General features: G+C 40.3%; 1 protein-coding gene across 6 annotated transcripts in view; it reads right to left on the bottom strand.

Moving 5' to 3' along the window:
* ccdc141 (coiled-coil domain containing 141) overlaps nucleotides 1–18,301 on the bottom strand; it is a 160,406-nt gene that overhangs the window by 125,494 nt on the left and 16,611 nt on the right. For all 6 annotated transcript variants that reach the window (XR_010018443.1, XM_063052079.1, XM_063052080.1 and 3 more), the window contains exons 3-7: nucleotides 14,799–14,990; nucleotides 14,124–14,232; nucleotides 9,128–9,381; nucleotides 8,185–8,304; nucleotides 4,514–4,708 (exon numbers count right to left, since the gene is read on the bottom strand). Coding sequence is in view for 5 of the 6 variants with exons in the window: in XM_063052079.1 (XP_062908149.1) it covers nucleotides 4,514–4,708; nucleotides 8,185–8,304; nucleotides 9,128–9,381; nucleotides 14,124–14,232; nucleotides 14,799–14,990 (870 nt within the window). In the remaining variant the exon portion in view is untranslated. The remainder of the gene's footprint in view (nucleotides 1–4,513; nucleotides 4,709–8,184; nucleotides 8,305–9,127; nucleotides 9,382–14,123; nucleotides 14,233–14,798; nucleotides 14,991–18,301) is intronic.

The following is an 18,301-nucleotide window of genomic DNA, read 5'->3' as shown; positions in this document are numbered from 1 at the left end:
TTCGTTCATCCCGTGCTAAACTCTCAAAATAAGTACTCTATTCTGAGCACTGTCATACAGTCATTGAGTCATAGAAAAGGACAGCAAGGAAACAGGCCTTTCATCCAATCTAGTCCATGTCAAACCATTCAATCTTCCTACTCCCACCAATCCGTACCCGGACCATAGCCCTTCATACCACTACCATCCATGTACCTATCCAAACTTCTCTTAAATATTGAAATCGAGTTTGCATGCAATCCTACTGCTGGCAGCTCAGGCCCAATGAAGTGCTTGCTAGCACTCTGCAGGAGGCAAGTGCAGAAATTGCTGGGGACCCCAGCAGAGAGATTTAAATCATTCTTAGCAACAGGTGAGGTACCAGAGGATTAGAGGGTAACCAATGGTGTTTTGTTCTTCAGGAAAGGCTCTAAAAATAAACCAGGAAATTATAGGCTGGTGAGCCTGACATCCATGGTGGGAAAGTTATTGAAAGATATTCTGGGGGACTGGACATACAACTCATCAACTCACAACCTGGAGGTCCTCCCTTTAACTGAGCACCTAACTCCCTGAACTCTCTTTGCAGAACCTCGTCACTCTTCCAACCTAAGTCATTGGTACCTAAATGGACCATGACCTCTGGCTTTTCACCCTCCCACTTAAGAATGCTGTGGACATGATTTGAGATCTCTCAGACCCTGGCACCCAGGAGCCAACTTACCATCCGGGAATCTCATTCTCCTCCACAGAACCTCCTTTCTGTTCCTCTAATGAATCCCCCATCACCACAGCTCACCTCTTTCCGCGCCCCCCACCTTTCCTTCTGAGTTTCAGAGCCAGACTCAGTGCCAGAGACCTGACCACCGTGACTTTCCTCTTCCAAGTCAACACCTCCCCAACAGTACTCTGCACTGGCCATTTAACCCCTTTCCCCTTCCAGTTTCCTGTGTCTTGCACCTCCAGTGTGACTACCTCTCTGTATAGTCATAGTCATAGTCATATGTCCTATCTATCACACCCTCAGCCTCCCAGATGACCTGGAGTTCATCCAGTTCCAGTTCCAACTCATTAACGGTGGGTGGGGGGGGGTGTTAGAAGCTGCAGCTGGATGCATTTCCTGCAGGTATAGTCATCATGGAAGTGTCCCTACCTTCCCACATCCTGCAAGAGGGGCATTGCACTATCCTGCCTCGCAATCTCTACTGTTCTAACTGAGCAAATATAAAGAAGGAAGAACAATAAACTGTCGGGGGGGGTGAAAAAGAACTCTACTTACAGCTTTTTTGCCTTCTCTCACTTAAGCATCTCTTCGCTGAAGCCTCAAAGAGCTAAAGTCTCAAAAATCCCCTTTCTATCTCTATCTACTCCAAGAATGGCTGCTCCGCATGCCCTGCCTTACTTTAAAGTGCTGTTGCCAATCAATTCCAAACGCTGATTGGCCACTGTTCAAAGCTCCAAACTGCTACCAGTTTCTGCCTTTTGTACTCGATCGGCAAACCTGATTGAACCTGAGTCACAGGACAGGATCACCAACTGGACAGAAAAAGATTCAGGGACATGTTGTATCCCCACTAAATACAACATGTCCATTGTGGGAATCTCTAGCCCATAGCATATGCCAGGGTATATGGCAGGTGTGCTCCGCTATCTATGAGCCCACAGCATTAACCACCAACCGCCCAACTGTGTCAGAGTCTGGGCCTATCAGCTACCTAAACAAACTACATCCTGGACTTCCAGCGAAAATTAAGTACACTCTGAATTTTTACTCCAATTAAAAAGGGTCATACACCATTTTAATGATTAATTTTTGATTTCATAATCATTCATTGGTCAAATTCAGGGTGCTTCTGTGGGCATTATTGAAATACTGCAAGCACATAAGTCAAATAAAGTGGTTACGATAAAAATACACACAATGGTGGCAGCGAAGCAATCGTCATTATCATTTGTTGTGAAGCAACAAACCATCTCACAGTTTATTCACAGAAGCTGGTTGCCATGCTCTACAAATAGCTACGGCATTGACCAGTTTGTTTGGTTCGCACCTCAGCAAAGGCATTTACTTCATCTGAGGTACACGCTTCTGATGTGCCAGATGCAATCCCAGCATCTTCCACCCTTTGCAGCAAGATTTCATCCCGCTCCAGGCAATTCAGAAGGCACCAACATTTGTCAGCACACTGTGGAACAGCAGGAATGTAGTAGAAGCAGCTTCATAAAAAACAAATTGATTTTCAAAACTTTATATCGATGGAATTGCACTGAACTGATTTTCTGAACACCCTCAAACTAAATTATTTTCTTCTATTTATTTTATAATTGATTAATATTTTTGCTCTTTTGCTTGCATCTTCGTGATCCACATTAGGGAACAGGCGAGCATCTCTCCTGGTATCAGAAAATCAATACTTCAGTTTGCATTTTTATTGTAATACTCAGATACATTTAGAAAGCAGATCAGAGACAAGAGTAAAAATTGAGTGAAACAGATCTATATTTACAGGAACTTGCAAGTGTGAGAAAATCAAAGGTGAAATCTTCAAACTCATTTTATGTGTATGAACACAAATTTTGGTCCAGATCTCAGGATTAAAGTATTATGATGAATGAAGCAATGCGTCAATGGGTTAAGCAACATAACCAAACAAATATGAGAAATTGATTTGGTGTGAGTGGTACTATCAAGTTTCACTGGCATTGGTATGAGATGGTATCCATGCCAGTATGTAGTATGGGTTTGATTTAAACAGTCACTGAATTGGTTGTCTAAAATGGCTTACATACTTTAAACCTCAGAATAAGACTGCAAGTATTTATAGAGGCACAGATTGTATTGGAAAACCAAAAATAATCAGGGAACAAGGATGACCAGGCAGATCTTGACTCCAACTAATACATTATTGCCAATTAGTTATCATTCTGTTCACAATTTATCATCTGGATGATGACCAAACTGGCTGGTGGCTAAGCCAAAAATCTGTGACATGAACACACAGTTAGCACCCTGGATGCAATACAACCATTACATTCTTATAGAAACTGCTTCTCCAGCCCTATATTTTTTAAAGGCACTTGATACAAGTTAAAATGACTGTATTCACATTGTCTGAAACACATAATCCTCTAACTACAAATCAGAGATCTGAAAGATTCAGCATTGGCTCACTAGCTGAGCTTCCTTCGTACCCTTGCCTAAATTAGGATGAAAAATTGATGAAAATGGAGTGAGAATTGTACGCCCTGGACCGCTTCTACAGGGTACTTGGAAATTTCTGGTATCTTTTACAGGGGTGAATCAGTTGTGCCCATACGTTCTCAGCCCTCTCAGAGGTTAATTGCCTGAAATGTTTATGCATTATGTAGATTTCCGGATAAAGCATCATGAAGAGATACCGTATATTACAACAAAAATCCTGATGGTATCCACATTGTGTAGCAACAGTAGCAGCAAACTGCTCCACAACATACAGATCCTAGACTTAATGCAGACACCCTGCAATTCAAGACTGCTTAATGATAGATACCAGTCTATCACTCCACTCATCATTGGACCCTACACAGAGTAACATGTGAGTCGTCAGAGAATTTATTTCTCAGATCCAACACCAGTCAAACCTGGTAGAGTATTTTAAGAGTTCCAACTGGAGGAGTAGGTTATTAAGTGTTTCATGTGTTTAATTAATGCATTTTAATTAAGTAATCTATTTGATTAAATTGCTTTAGTTCCTGAAGGTCTCTGAAATGCTGACACATTTAAAACCTTTTAAGTTACATTCACAAATAAGAGAAAATCTGCAGCTGCTGGAAATCCAAACAACACACACAAAATGCTGAAGGAATTCAAAATTACAATGTTTGCTTTGCAGGAGACAAAGCTCTGCTTTGCCTCCCATCGGGATATTTCCAAGGGCACCACCTGGAAACTACTTGCCTTGAGGGCAACACAACAATGTGCTAGAAATCTCCAGGGTAGAGGGCTGTCCTAATTGTTCCTTGGTATCCATCAATAGCTCTGGTGGATGGATGCTGCAGGCAATGAGTCAAATTTGATTTGATTTGGTTCAGTATTATTAATGAAAGAGATTTTTCAATGTAATTTTATCAACATTGCTTCCTTTATCCTTCTTCCAAAATCATTCATTCATTCAGGTGCCTTGCCATTCGGCGTGTGCAATCATGTACCTGACCCTCCGAATTGTGGTTGTTGTTTCCCCTGTTTCTAACCATGATGTTATTCCATCTATCATTTTCATTCTCTGCCTGCCTCTGCTTCTTTTTCCTTCCAGCTTTCCAGTTGTAATTAAATGTTCTAACGTCTCTCTTCGCATGATGTGTCCAAAGAATTTTGATTGCTGTTTTCTGATATTTGTTATGAGTAATGTACATCTTGTAACTCAAATCAACTACAGTCTTCCAGAATAGAACACAACAAATATCAACTGATCTTCCTAACAAAAGTGTAAGTTACGTAAAGATGTCTTGGATGTATAAAGCACAAATGTTAACATGGCCGCAAATCAAAACTGACCTTATTTGCACTTCTAAAAAAGTCATATGCCTCTTGAAGCAACACATCTCGATCCTTCATGAGGAGCCAAAACTCCTCACACATCAGTTGCATTTTCTGATTTTGAAGTGCCATCTGTTCCTTTTCTGTGATTTCTTCATTAAGCAATATCTCGTCAGCCTCACCTTTTAATCTTTCAACCAGTGAGGTAAATTCCTGCAATAAAATAGTTAAAATTTTTTTAAACTTCCTAAAGCCACAGAGAAAATATCTGAAAAAATATATAACTATGTTAAAAACGCAAACACGAGGAAATCTGCAGATGCTGGAAATTCAAGCAACACATACAAAATGCTGGTGGAACGCAGCAGGCCAGGCAGCGTCTGTAGGAAGAAATAAAGTCGACGTTTCAGGCCGAGACTCTTCATCTCGGCCCAAAACGTCGACTGTACTTCTTCCTATAGATGCTGCCTGGCCCGCTGCGTTCCACCAGCATTCTCTGTGTGTTGCCATATCTATGTTAATTTTGTATCCCGTAATACAGACCAGAAAGCATGTAAAATGGTGATTATTTTGAAACAATTATATTGTCTATTACTTCCAGTAAAAATGTAAAGGCAACAGCCATTTGATTCACTAATTCCACATCAGTTCTCAAAGTATTTTCATCAGTCCTATGACCCCATTTATTTGTGTGTAGTCTACACCCATTTGCACGCCGATCAACTCCACAACCAACTTACATGCTAGAACATTAACTGAAAAACATAAGCATTTTATCTATGTAACCATCCTTATTGTGCTATCTTATTAAAAGCCTTTGGAAAATACAAATACCAGTCATTGAAAGTGGGCATGCAGGTACAGCAGGCGGTGAAAAAGGCGAATGGTATGCTGGCATTTATAGCGAGAGGATTCGAGTACAGGAGCAGGGAGGTACTACTGCAGTTGTACAAGGCCTTGGTGAGACCACACCTGGAGTATTGTGTGCAGTTTTGGTCCCCTAATCTGAGGAAAGACATCTTTGCCATAGAGGGAGTACAAAGAAGGTTCACCAGATTGATTCCTGGGATGGCAGGACTTTCATATGAAGAAAGACTGGATGTACTGGGCTTGTACTCGTTGGAATTTAGAAGATTGAGGGGGGATCTAATTGAAAGGTATAAGATCCTAAAGGGATTGGACAGGCTAGATGCAGGAAGATTGTTCCCGATGTTGGGGAAGTCCAGAACGAGGGGTCACAGTTTGAGGATAGAGGGGAAGCCTTTTAGGACTGAGATTAGGAAAAACTTCTTCACACAGAGAGTGGTGAATCTGTGGAATTCTCTGCCACAGGAAACTGTTGAGGCCAGTTCATTGGCTATATTTAAGAGGGAGTTAGATATGGCCCTTGTGGCTACGGGGGTCAGGGGGTATGGAGGGAAGGCTGGGGCGAGGTTCTGAGTTGGATGATCAGCCATGATCATAATAAATGGCGGTGCAGGCTCGAAGGGCCAAATGGCCTACTCCTGCACTTATTTTCTATGTTTCTATGTTATTTATTTCCTCAAACAAAAATGCTAATATATTTGTCAAACATAATTTTGCTTTTATAAAATGATGTCTTCTCATGTTAAGCATCTGTTATTGTATATTATTAATGGACTACAGCATTTTTAACTCAACTGATGTCAGAACAGTTCATCTATAAAGTAATATTGATGCACCCTTGCTATTCTTGAGTAGCAATTTATTTGAAACCAAAATGTTAACAGGACCTCCAAAATGTGTGAAGTAATTTGCAGCACATTTTCTGTTAGAAAACCCTTTTCCCACAAGCAAGTTAAAATGCAGCTCAGAGGACTCGAGGGCCTGTTGGCAGCTGTTTCTTTTCAGAAGCCAGTGATAATAAATTATATTCTGATCCTGGTTATCCACTTGCTTTCGCTAATGTACGCCAGGAAGCACAAGGAATGGGACAACATAAAAGTTCAAGTGAAAATTGGATGTCAATAGCTCATTAATTTAGCAACTAACACATTATTGGCAGCAAAACTTTCCCATTTCCCAAGGCAATTGCTTACCTGCATACAATTGCCCTGCAGTGAAACCTGGCTGTGAATGCATTCACAATTTCAAAAACTTTGATCTTAAATCAGTACACACTTGAACAATGAAAGATTATTATGTGTTTGTAAAATACTTACATGGAGTGATAACTTTTCTTTCCACATTTTATAAATACCTTACCTGACAGCAAAGTACCTACTCCAAAGTTAATGATTAAATTTCATTTTGTTCTTTTTAAAATAAAAACAAACATGTACATTTTATTTCACTTTAGTATCCTGGTCTAAAAATTTCAAGAAATGTTGTGTTTCAATACTACTTCATGCCAGGGAGATGATATGGATTAAAAGTTAGAACATAGAACTGAAAGTACAGTATGGATCCTCTGGTCCACAGTGTGGTTCTGCCATACTTAACACACTCCTTGTTTAAACCCCTTCTCTCCCACTCAGCCTATAACCCTCCATTTTCCTTAGGCCATGTGCCCAATGTCACTATTACATCAGCTTCTACCACCCACCCCAGGCAGTGGGCTCCAGGCACTGACCACGCTCTGTATAAAAAACCTACCTCTGACATCTGTTCTAAACTTTATTCCATGCACTTTGAATAGATATTTTCTGGTGTTGGCCATTGCTGCCCTGGGAGAAAGGAGCTGGTCCTGTTCATCTGTGCCTCTCATAATTTTATACACCTCCATCAAGTCACCTCTCATTCTCCTTTGCTTCAAAGAGAAAAGTGCTACCATGCTCAACCTTTCCTCATTCAACATGTTTTTTAATCGTGGTAGCATCCTGGTAAATCTCCTTTGCACATGCTCTAACTTCTTTCTAGAACCAGAAGTGCAGTCTAACCAGAGTTTTACAGAGCTGCAACATTACCTGACATCTCTTCAACTCAATTCCCCAACTAATGAAAGTGAACACATCAAACACCTTCTTAACCATCCTATCAACTTGCACAACAGCTTCGACAGATCTATGGACATGGACCACAAGATCTCTCTGTTCCCCTACACTGCTAAGAATCCTACCATTAAGGTTGTACTCCACTTTAAAGTTTGATCTTCCAAAGTGTATTATTTCACATTTTTCCAGATTGAACTCCATCTGCCATGTTCTCAGGCCAACTCTGTACTTTGTCTATCTGCTGATGTAACCTACAATAATCTTCTGCATTATCCACAACACCACCAACCTTCATGTCAACTGCAAACTTAATAACTTAACCATCCACTTCCTCATCCAAATCATTAATAATAATTACAAAGAGTGGGGGCCCCAGAACAGGTCCCTGTGGAACACCACTGGCTTTGATCTCCAGGCACCATCATCCTCAGCATTCTGCAGGCATATTAATTCTGAATGCACACTGCCAAGATTCCATGGATCCCATGTATCATGAGCCTACCGTAGGAACCTTGTCAAATGCCTTACTAAAATCCAAGTGCACCACATCCACCACTTTACTTTCACCCATATGTTTTGACACGGGCTAAAAAGATTAATTCAAGCTCAAGAAGCACAGCCTGCCCCTCATGAAGCCACACCGACTAGCTTTAATAAGGCAATGTTTCTCCAAATGCTTGTAAATCCTGTCTCTAAGATTATCTTCAAATGCTGTTCTGGAGAGCGTCCACATACCTTTGCTTTACACTCAAGCTCTCGGTGTTCTTGCTGCAGCTGTTCATTTTCAGTCAGGGATGAGCCCAGTTGTTCATTCTGTAAATATGTCTCACCATAGTGCTGAAACCACTGCATCACCTTTGCCAGTTACAGAGAAGATAGGTAAATACATTTAGTATAAAGCATAATACGGACAAATTATACTCACCTATTTTCATTCATAGCAATCAATGAAATAGACACCACACAAAGCAGTCATACTTATATTGACTTCTGTAAATGCATGAGTGCATGTTTAATGCATGTTTACTGAAAAATATTAAGTCATGAAGCTAATTACAGTTATAAGGTAAGACAATTTATAACGAAATAAAACAACTGAATGATCTGTAAGAATTTAATTTTCTTAGTTTTAAACTAAATCTAAAATTCCTCTTAATATTTAAGACTGCATGGAAGAAAATTACCATTTATACTTAAGTCAAATAATTATAAATCATTATTTTTCAACTTGGCAAGGTGAATGGCAACTATTTTATGTTATTTTCTCAGCTAAAACTGAGCTTAATTGAGAACAGTTAATTTGTTTGAAAAGGACGTACATTTAAAAACAGAAGTGAAAGTGAACCAACCTGACAGAATATATTTTTCATCCCATTAATGAAAACAATGAATTCCAAACCCTTTCCCAGTGATCTTTTGAAAGTGATTTTTAAACTTTGGGTTGTAAAAATTGGTGGTATTTATTCTTCATTCTGAGATGTGCTCTTGAAAGTTGCACTTGATCACCACTTTCATTTTGGAAAAATTGTAAAATCTTCAAAAACAAACTATCAACGGCAGCTCTTTTAACCAATTAATATATCCCCAAAAAGAAAACAATTCGGTACTGGAGCAAGAATTGAACTACTTCCAGAATAAATTTGCAGAATGTTAGTAAAAATATAGATTGGACTCTTACCTCATCTACCTGCTGCTCCCACTGATATAGTTGCAGAATTTGTTCCAGACCGCACCGCTGGTGATGGGATTGTTCCTCCACCTGTCTCCTCCTGTCCTGTAGCATTTCCAATAGACTCTCAATTTTCATGCAGCTGCTATGAGCACCGTAAATTAATTCAGAATTTATTTTAGATCCAGGCGCCTTAAACTCTTTGATAATGGTGATGAGTTCTTGACTTTTGTTAAGAAGATCCATTGAGTTTGTTAAAAGAACTACAACAGAAGTAAATTGCTCAGAATCAGATCACAGTTCACAAACAGTCAGCATTTGATATACTTCTAAAATCATTTATATCAGATTTTTGTTCGCAGAAAATTTCAGATAATGATTAAAATACACACAAAATGCTGGAGGAACTCAACAGGCCAGGCAACATCTATGGAAAAAAAAAGTTCCTGCTGAAGGGTTTCAGCCTGAAACATCGACTGTACATTTTTCCATAGATGCTGCCTGGCCTGCCGAGTTCCTCCAGCATTTTGTGTGTGTTGCTTGGATTTCCAGCATCTCTCGTTAATGATTGAAATATGATTGGAATGTATCAGTCCTACCTCAATGTCTATTAATTGGCTCATATCTTCTCTAATTCATTACCAATGTTTTTCCTGCTTTTTCTTTTAAAATCTCCATTGTCACAAAAGCAAGGAAGTTATAAACTTATCTGCAGCCTCCACTGTCATGAATGTTTTGTAAGTGATCTGGAAGATGTATATTTGTGTGGGGTGACTGGATACCAGGCCACCCAACCTCAAAATTGGAAGGCTCTTTCAAATGATTGAGAACATGTACACATCCAATTTGAACCACTCCAATCAACAGTGGTGCTATGATATTATACCACTTTGCTTCTAATTTCAATGATCTCTCAGCATGTTGCTTAGTCTCTACTCAATGAGTGTCAATTCTTCTTCCTGGGCACATTGGTTGAAGGTTTTGAAAACTCACTGAATTCTGGGATGGTACAAGTGGATTGGGGAAAAAAAACAAGTGCGGTTCCCATGTTTAAGAAGGCAGGGGGTCAAAAATTGTCTAGTTAGGTTAATATGTATTATTGACAAGATGTAAGAGTCAATAATCAAAGAAGAAATAGCTAATCACCCAGTAAAGCTTAGTCTAATCAAACAACTGTCAGCATGAAAAGACAAATTATGTTTGATAAACTTTCCTGAGTTTTTGAGAATGTGATAAGCAGAGTAGCTAGAGGGGAATTTGTAGATGTGGGTAATTTGGATCGACAAAATCATACAATAAGGTGCCATACAAAAGGTTGGTTCACAGTTTAAATGTTTATGTCATTAGAGAAATTGCGTTCACGTGGATTGAAATTGGTTAGCACATAAAAAAGAGCTGGAATAAATGAGCCTCTTTCATGTCAGAAGGATGTAACTAGTGAAGTACCCTAGGAATCAGTTTGTAGCCCTTAGTTACTTACTAAGTACTTTAATGACCAAGAGTAGGTGTCCAAGTTTGCCAGTAATACAAAAAAGTAGATGGAAGAGCAAGTTATGATGAGGTTATAATTACGCTGCAATGTGATATATTTAGATTGAAAGAGGGAACAAAAACTTTGCAATTAAAATGTAATGTGGAAAAGTATGAAGTCATGCACTTTGGTATGAAGAGTCAATAGGCAAGTTAAAAAAAATCACTGGAAAAAGAGTACAGTACAAAGGGTTCCAGATGTTCTTATGCATGAATCGCACAAGGTTAACAGACAAGTAAAAATGCAAATGGTATGTTTGCCTTTATTGCAAAGGATCTGAGTTTAAAAATAGGGACATTTTGTTACAATTATACAAAGTGCGAGCAGGACACATACCAACAATTTTCAGGTGAATGAGTCATCTGTCACAGAAATCGAAGTTCGAGGAATGGATTCTAGTTCTTCTTTCTGTAGCCCCATCTCCCTTGTTCTCCTTGTCATTCCTAACAATCCCCAATGTTTGTGATATTTATATTATGTTCTACTAAATTATATAATCTGCATATGATGTTTTCCAGATACCTTTGCTGGGACAATGTAATTCACATGGATGGTCTTAAAAGCTTCTGGCAACAGAGATCACAAACATCCACAATTAATACTGGGAGTTTGACCCTCTGAGTACACAAATATCCCAGCTTGTAACCATCTTTGATGTGCTAAGTGACATAACTGCATTGTCTTGTGTCTGGCTAATGCAGACAAGAAGAGGTCACTTCACTTTGCAAAGTAAACTCTTAGCAAGCATCAACCCAATGTAGGCTTATCAGCCTGTATTCTGTAACAGTTTGGAAAGTTCTACATCCAAATTTAAACTGATTGTTGTTTGCAATCTACATTAAGAACTTGAGAATTATTCTTGTTTACAACTAAAAGCTGAGCAAAGAATATATGTTAATTATTTAACGTTATCACCAAATTTTGGAACGGTCATGTCACTGTGCTGGAAAGCTGAGCTCAGCTCTCAGGCCCTGGACAGTGAAATCCGTCACTCCACAACAATAACCATGGACTGTGCAAATAGTATGTGATCACTGATTTTCAATAAATATTTTATTTTTCATTGAAATTGAGTTCTTTATCACTTAAAAATAGGCATAGTACTGTGCATAGTTCTAGTGCCCTTACCCAAGAGGGATACACGACCATAAGACACAGGAGCGGATTAGGCCATTTGGCCCATCAAGTCTGCTCCGCTATTCGATCATGGCTGATCCTTTTTTTTAAACCTCCTCTTCAACCCCATTTCTCGGCCTTCACCCCATAACCTTTGATGCATTTCCATCAAGAACCTATCAATCTCTGCCTTAAATACACCCAACAAACTGGCCTCCACAGCTGCATGTGACAACAAATTCCATAAATTCACCACCCTTTGGCTGAAGAAATTTCTCCTCATCTCTATTTCAAAAGGGCGCCCCTCTATCCTGAGGCTGTGCCCTCTTGTCCAAGACTCTCCCAACATGGGAAACGTTTGAGTATTTCTTCTTTTTTGGAATACACATGTCCTGCACCTTCCTCATTTTTCCCAGAAACACACACCATTGCTGCTCTGCTGACATCCCTGCCAGCAGCTCCTTCCAATTTACTTTGGCCAACTCCTCTCTCATACCCCTGTAATTTCCCTTACTCTACTGAAATACTGCTACATCAGACTTTACTTTCTCCCTATCAATTTTGAAGTTAAACACAATCATTTTGTGATCACTGGTTCTTGAGGATTCTTTTACCTTAAGCTCCCTAATCACCTCCATTTCATTACAAAGCACCCAGTCCAGTATAACTGATCCCCTAGTAGGCTCAACGACAAAATTGTAGTATTAGAGGCAGTATAAAGAGATGCACAAGGCTAATTCATGGAAGAGATAATTATCCAATCAAGAGAGGCTAAACAAGTAGGGGGTCTATATTATTTTAAGTTCAGAAAAATTAAGAATTATCTCAGTAAAACATATTTAAGATCATAAGAGGGCTGTTTTCACCAGCACAAGAACCTTGAACCAGGGAACAGTTTCAAGATAAAGAGCTAGTTATTTTAAACCAAGGCACATAGAAATTTCTTCATGCAGGAAGTGGTAAGTCTCCAGAATTTCTGTCCCAAAGGGTTGTGGAGGTTAGATCATTAGAGATATTATTAGGGAATCAGAGAGTGGTATTGGATCTTTCAGTACATTAAGTTTACATTAACCATGAACCACCCATTTAAACTAAACCTACAATAATCCCATTCTTTATTCTCACTACATTCTCATTGAAAATGGAGTTAGATCTTTTTTTCGAAAGACCAGGGAAGTTGAGGGCTATGAGGATTTGGCACAGTAGAGTTGAGGCCAGGGGTAGATAAGCCATATTGTATTGAATGTTGGGACAGGCTTGAGGAACCAGGTGGCTCTCCTTCGTTCCTATTTTCTGGTTCCTTGCGTTTGATATTTAGGCCAGAACAGGATTCAGTCATAACTCAAGTGTGCCAGGCTTGCTATTGAAAAATGACAATCAATAAGGGAAAATTAACATCATTAAGAGAAGGAAAAATATGCAAGGAATTCAAACTGCAGGCAGATAGTTCACCTTCCATCACTTGAGATGCAATTGTTTCTGTGTCAACTTCTTGGGCCGAGACCCTTCATCAGGACTGAAATGTCCGAAATGTCAAATGTTTACTCTTTTCCATAGATGCTGCCTGAACTACTGAGTTCCTCCAGCATTTTGTGTGTGCTGCTTGGATTTCCAGCATCTGCAGATGTTCTCGTGTTTGTGAATCACATTATCTGCATGTTCCCTATAAATTACAACAGCTGTAGCTCACCCACACCAACAGTGGAATCAAATTGCAAATATAGAATTAGTCAAACTACTGGCATCAATTAAAAACGCAAACACGAGGAAATCTGCAGATGCTGGAATTTCAAGCAACACACATAAAAGTTGCTGGTGAACGCAGCAGGCCAGGCAGCATCTCTAGGGCCTGCTGCGTTCACCAGCAAGCTTTTATGTGTGGCATCAATTAACATCTTTCCCTGAATACATTCTTTTTTCTCTACCAGTCCATACCAATATGAAAGAGATAATGTAAATAATTAAACTACTTGCATTTACACAATTGATCAAAGCCTTCTCTGTGATCTTAAGAGTGATTGTTGATAACTTTCTCAAAAAATGTTGAGCAAACAAAAGGACAGAAAATTGAAAGGTGTAGATAACAAAACAATGTTGTACCAATACTACAGGTGTAGTATTAACCTAGTTTTTCATACTTTTGACAAAAGATGATTGACCTGAAACATGAATACTATTTCTTGCTGCACAAATACTGCTGACCTGTCTGTGAACAGCCTGTGATTACTTGTAGCACACTGTCAAAATAATTTTATAAAGATCATAATTTTATGGCCAATGAAAAGCTTTGCATTAACCTCATTCTGCTTCCCCTTAGCAACTAAGAATACTTAGGCAAAATTCAATGCAACTACTTGCCTTTCTTAAGCTGTTGGTGATCGTACAGAAGTTGCTTCAAAGATTCCAGGTCATCAAGTATCTGAGCACTGTTCAGAAAGTCTTCAGCTTCATCAATTTTTATAGCAAACTGAAAAGTATATTTTATTTTAGCAGAATCAATTTTAAGATAGAACATAGAATAGTACAGCACAGTACAGGACCTTCAGCCCACAATGTTGTGCCGACCCTCAAACCCTGCCTCCCATATAAGCCCCCACCTTAAATTCCTCCAAATACCTGTCTAGTAGTCTCTTAAACTTCACCAGTGTATCTGCCTCCACCACTGACTCAGGCAGTGCATTCCACGCACCAACCACTCTCTGAGTAAAAAACCTTCCTCTAATATCCCCCTTGAACTTCCCACTCCTTACCTTAAAACCATGTCCTCTTGTACTGAACAGTGGTGCCCTGGGGAAGAGGCGCTGGCTATCCACTCTATCTATTCCTCTTATTATCTTGTACACCTCTATCATGTCTCCTCTCATCCTCCTTCTCTCCAAAGAATAAAGCCCTAGCTCCCTTAATCTCTGATCATAATGAGGCTTTAGTGAAGAGATCATTAAGCAATAAACTTCCATTAAACAACACTTTAAATTTATGATCAAAAAATTGGCTTTGATAGTTTGAAATCATATTTCATTGCACATTACTGACCTCCAGAGCTTGATCAAAGAACTCAGAGGCCATTTTTAAAAGTTTCTTGCGACTTTCAAGCAGTTGGTTGAGTGTTTTCCAGTTCTCTCCCAGAGACTTTCCCATCTCATCGTACAATTGACTCTGGTCTATATGGGCCTCCGCTGTTTTGTCAGCTTCATGCAGCAAATCTTTGACACCTTCTTCATGTGCCTGTTACAGAGAAAGACCCTAAAAATATTTATGTTTATTATGCAATAGAATATTTATATTGAAAACAATTTCAATATCTTACTTTTTCCCAACCAGTTTGGTTATGACTTCTGACTTTTTATTTCCTAAACATTTCTTCTGGCTGGGGCAACTGACTCAGCCCAACTCTGTGAAAGGATTTTTTTACTGTCAAATAAGCCTGCTGATCAAACATTGAATTCGATAATTTCACCAAATAACTAACTCTGGGGTAAGAAACAACATTAGTAAGGGAAACACGAGGAAATCTGCAGATACTGGAAATTCAAGCAACACACATCAAAGTTGCTGGTGAATGCAGCAGGCCAGGTAGCATCTCTAGGAAGCGATACAGTCGACATTTCACCGAGACCCTTTGTCAGGACTAACTGAAGGAAGAGTTAGTAAGAAATTTGAAAGTGGGAGGGGGAGGGGGAGATCCAAAATGATAGGAGAAGACAAGAGGGGGAGGGATGGAGCCAAGAGCTGGACAGGTGATTGGCAAAAGGGATATGAGAGGATCATAGGACAGGAGGCCCAGGGAGAAGGAAAAGGTGGGGGGGGGGGAACCCAGAGGATGGGCAAGGGGTATAGTCAGAGGGACAGAGGGAGAAAAAGGAGAGTGAGAGAAAGAATGTGTGTATATAAATAACGGATCAGGTACGAGGGGGAGGTGGGGCATTAGCGGAAGTTAGAGAAGTCAATGTTCATGCCATCAGGTTGGAGGCTACCCAGACAGAATATAAGGTGTTGTTCCTCCTACCTGAGTGTGGCTTCATCTTTACAGTGGAGGAGGCCGTGGATAGACACGTCAGAATGGGAATGGGATGTGGAATTAAAATGTGTGGCCACTGGGAGATTCTGCTTTCTCTGGCGGACAGAGCGTAGGTGTTCAGCAAAGCGGTCTCCCAGTCTGCGTCGGGACTCGCCAATATATAGAAGGTCACATCGGGAGCACCGGACACAGTATATCACCCCAGCCGACTCACAGGTGAAGTGTTGCCTCACCTGGAAGGACTGTCTGGGGCCCTGAATGGTGGTAAGGGAGGAAGTGTAAGGGCATGTGTAGTACTTGTTCCGCTTACAAGGTTAAGTGCCAGGAGGGAGATCAGTGGGGAGGGATGGGGTGGACGAATGGACAAGGAAGTCGCATAGGGAGCGATCCTTGCGGAAAGCGGGGGGGGGGAGGGAAAGATGTGCTTAGTGGTGGGATCCTGTTGGAGGTGGCGGAAGTTACAGAGAATAATATGTTGGACCTGGAGGCTGGTGGGGTGGTAGGTGAGGACCAGGGGAACCCTATTCCTAGTGGGGTGGCGGGAGGATGGAGTGAGAGCAGATGTGCGTGAAATGGGGGAGATGCGTTTGAGAGCAGAGTTGATGGTGGAGGAAGGGAAGCCCCTTTCTTTAAAAAAGGATTTCTCCCTCATCCTGGAATGAAAAGCATCATCCTGAGAGCAGATGCGGCGGAGATGGAAGAATTGTGAGAAGGGGATGGCGTTTTTGCAATAGACAGGGTGAGAAGAGGAATAGTCCAGATAGCTGTGAGAGTCAGTAGGCTTATAGTAGACATCAGTAGATAAGCTGTCTCCAGAGATAGAGACAGAGAGATTTAGAAAGGGGAGGGAGGTGTTGGAAATGGACCAGGTAAACTTGAGGGCAGGGTGAAAGTTGGAGGCGAAGTTAATGAAGTCAACGAGCTCAGCATGCGTGCAGGAAGCAGCGCCAATGCAGTTGTCGATGTAGCGAAGGAAAAGTGGGGGACAGATACCACTCTCAGGATGAGGCTTTTCATTCCAGGATGAGGGAGATGTCCTCCTTTTTTAAAGAAAGGGACTTCCCTTCCTCCACCATCAACTCTGCTCTCAAACCCCTTGCCCATCCTCTGGGTTTTTCCCCCCTCCCCCTTTTCTTTCTCCCCAAGCCTCCTGTCCCATGATCCTTTCATATCCCTTTTGCCAATCAACTGTCCAGCTCTTGGCTCCATCCCTCCCCCTCCTGTCTTCTCCCATCATTTTGGATCTCCCCCTCCCCCTCCCACTTTCAAATCTCTAACTAGCTCTTCTTTCAGTTAGTCCTGACGAAGGGTCTCGGCCCGAAACGTTGAATGTGCCTCTTCCTAGAGATGCCGCCTGGCCTGCTGCGTTCACCAGCAACTTTGATTAGTAAGGGAATCTATGGACTTTTCAAATGTCACAAAATCATTTTATTCAATACTGCTTAAAAGTGAAGGAAAATTACAATGCTTATATTCTGCCTGTATTTGACCCCAAATCAAGCAACTTTATATATTTTAAAACTATATTTCTTTTGTTGATAACTGGCCTCCAAAGTTTACTTGAAGACTTCATGATCTAAGTTTAAAAGTATTGTACAAGAGTTAACAGGATATCCGACAAAGACTAGTAAAGATTAAAAGTTGGTAGTCATCCAGCTTCTCATCATTTAATATCAAACAATGCCGGGCAAGCAGTGTCTGTGAAAAAGAAAGCAGGCCTGGAAATTTAATCGTGTTGAGCTTATTTTTAAGTGATCCATAACTCAATTTCAATGAAAGATAAAATATTTATTCAAAATCAGTGCTATTTGCATAGTCCATGGCTATTGTTGTGAAGTGACGGATTTCACTGTCCAGGGCCAAGAGTTGAGCTCAGCTTTCCAGCACAGTGACATGACCTTTCCGAAGGCTGGTGATAAAGTTAAACAATGAACAAATATTCTTTGCTCAGCTTTTTGTGGTAAGCAAGAAGCATTTTGAAGTTCTTAATGTAAATTGCAAGCAACAACCAGTTTAAATTTGGATGCAGAGCTTTGCAAAGTGTTATAGGATACAGGCTGCTAGCCCATATCAGGTGGCTGCCTACTAAAAGTTTGCTTTGCAAAGTGAAGTGACCTCTTCTTGTCTGCATTAGCCAAACACAAGACAATGCAGTTATGTCACATAGCACATCAAAGATGGTTACAAGCTGTGATATTTGTGTACTTAGAGGGTCAACCTCACAGTATTAATTGTGAATGTTTGTGAGCTCTTAAGACCACCCATGAAAATTATTTTGTCCTAGCAAAGGTATCTGGAAAACATCATATGCAGATTATATAATTTAGTAGAACATAGTATAAATATCACAAGCATTGGGGATTGTTAGGAATGACAATGAGAACAAGGGAGATGGGGCTACAGAAAGAAGAACTAGAATCCATCCCACGGCCTTTGGTTTCTGTGACAAATGACTCATTCACCTGCAAATTGTTGGTATGTTCTTCTAGTTTGTGAGAATTGTGCCCGTGTTTGAAAA

Source organism: Mobula hypostoma, chromosome 6 (genome assembly GCF_963921235.1).
Source record: "Mobula hypostoma chromosome 6, sMobHyp1.1, whole genome shotgun sequence".
NCBI classification, from domain to species: Eukaryota; Metazoa; Chordata; class Chondrichthyes; order Myliobatiformes; family Myliobatidae; genus Mobula; species Mobula hypostoma.
Note: the sequence above shows the minus strand (reverse complement) of the source record. Positions and strands in the feature narration are given on the sequence as shown.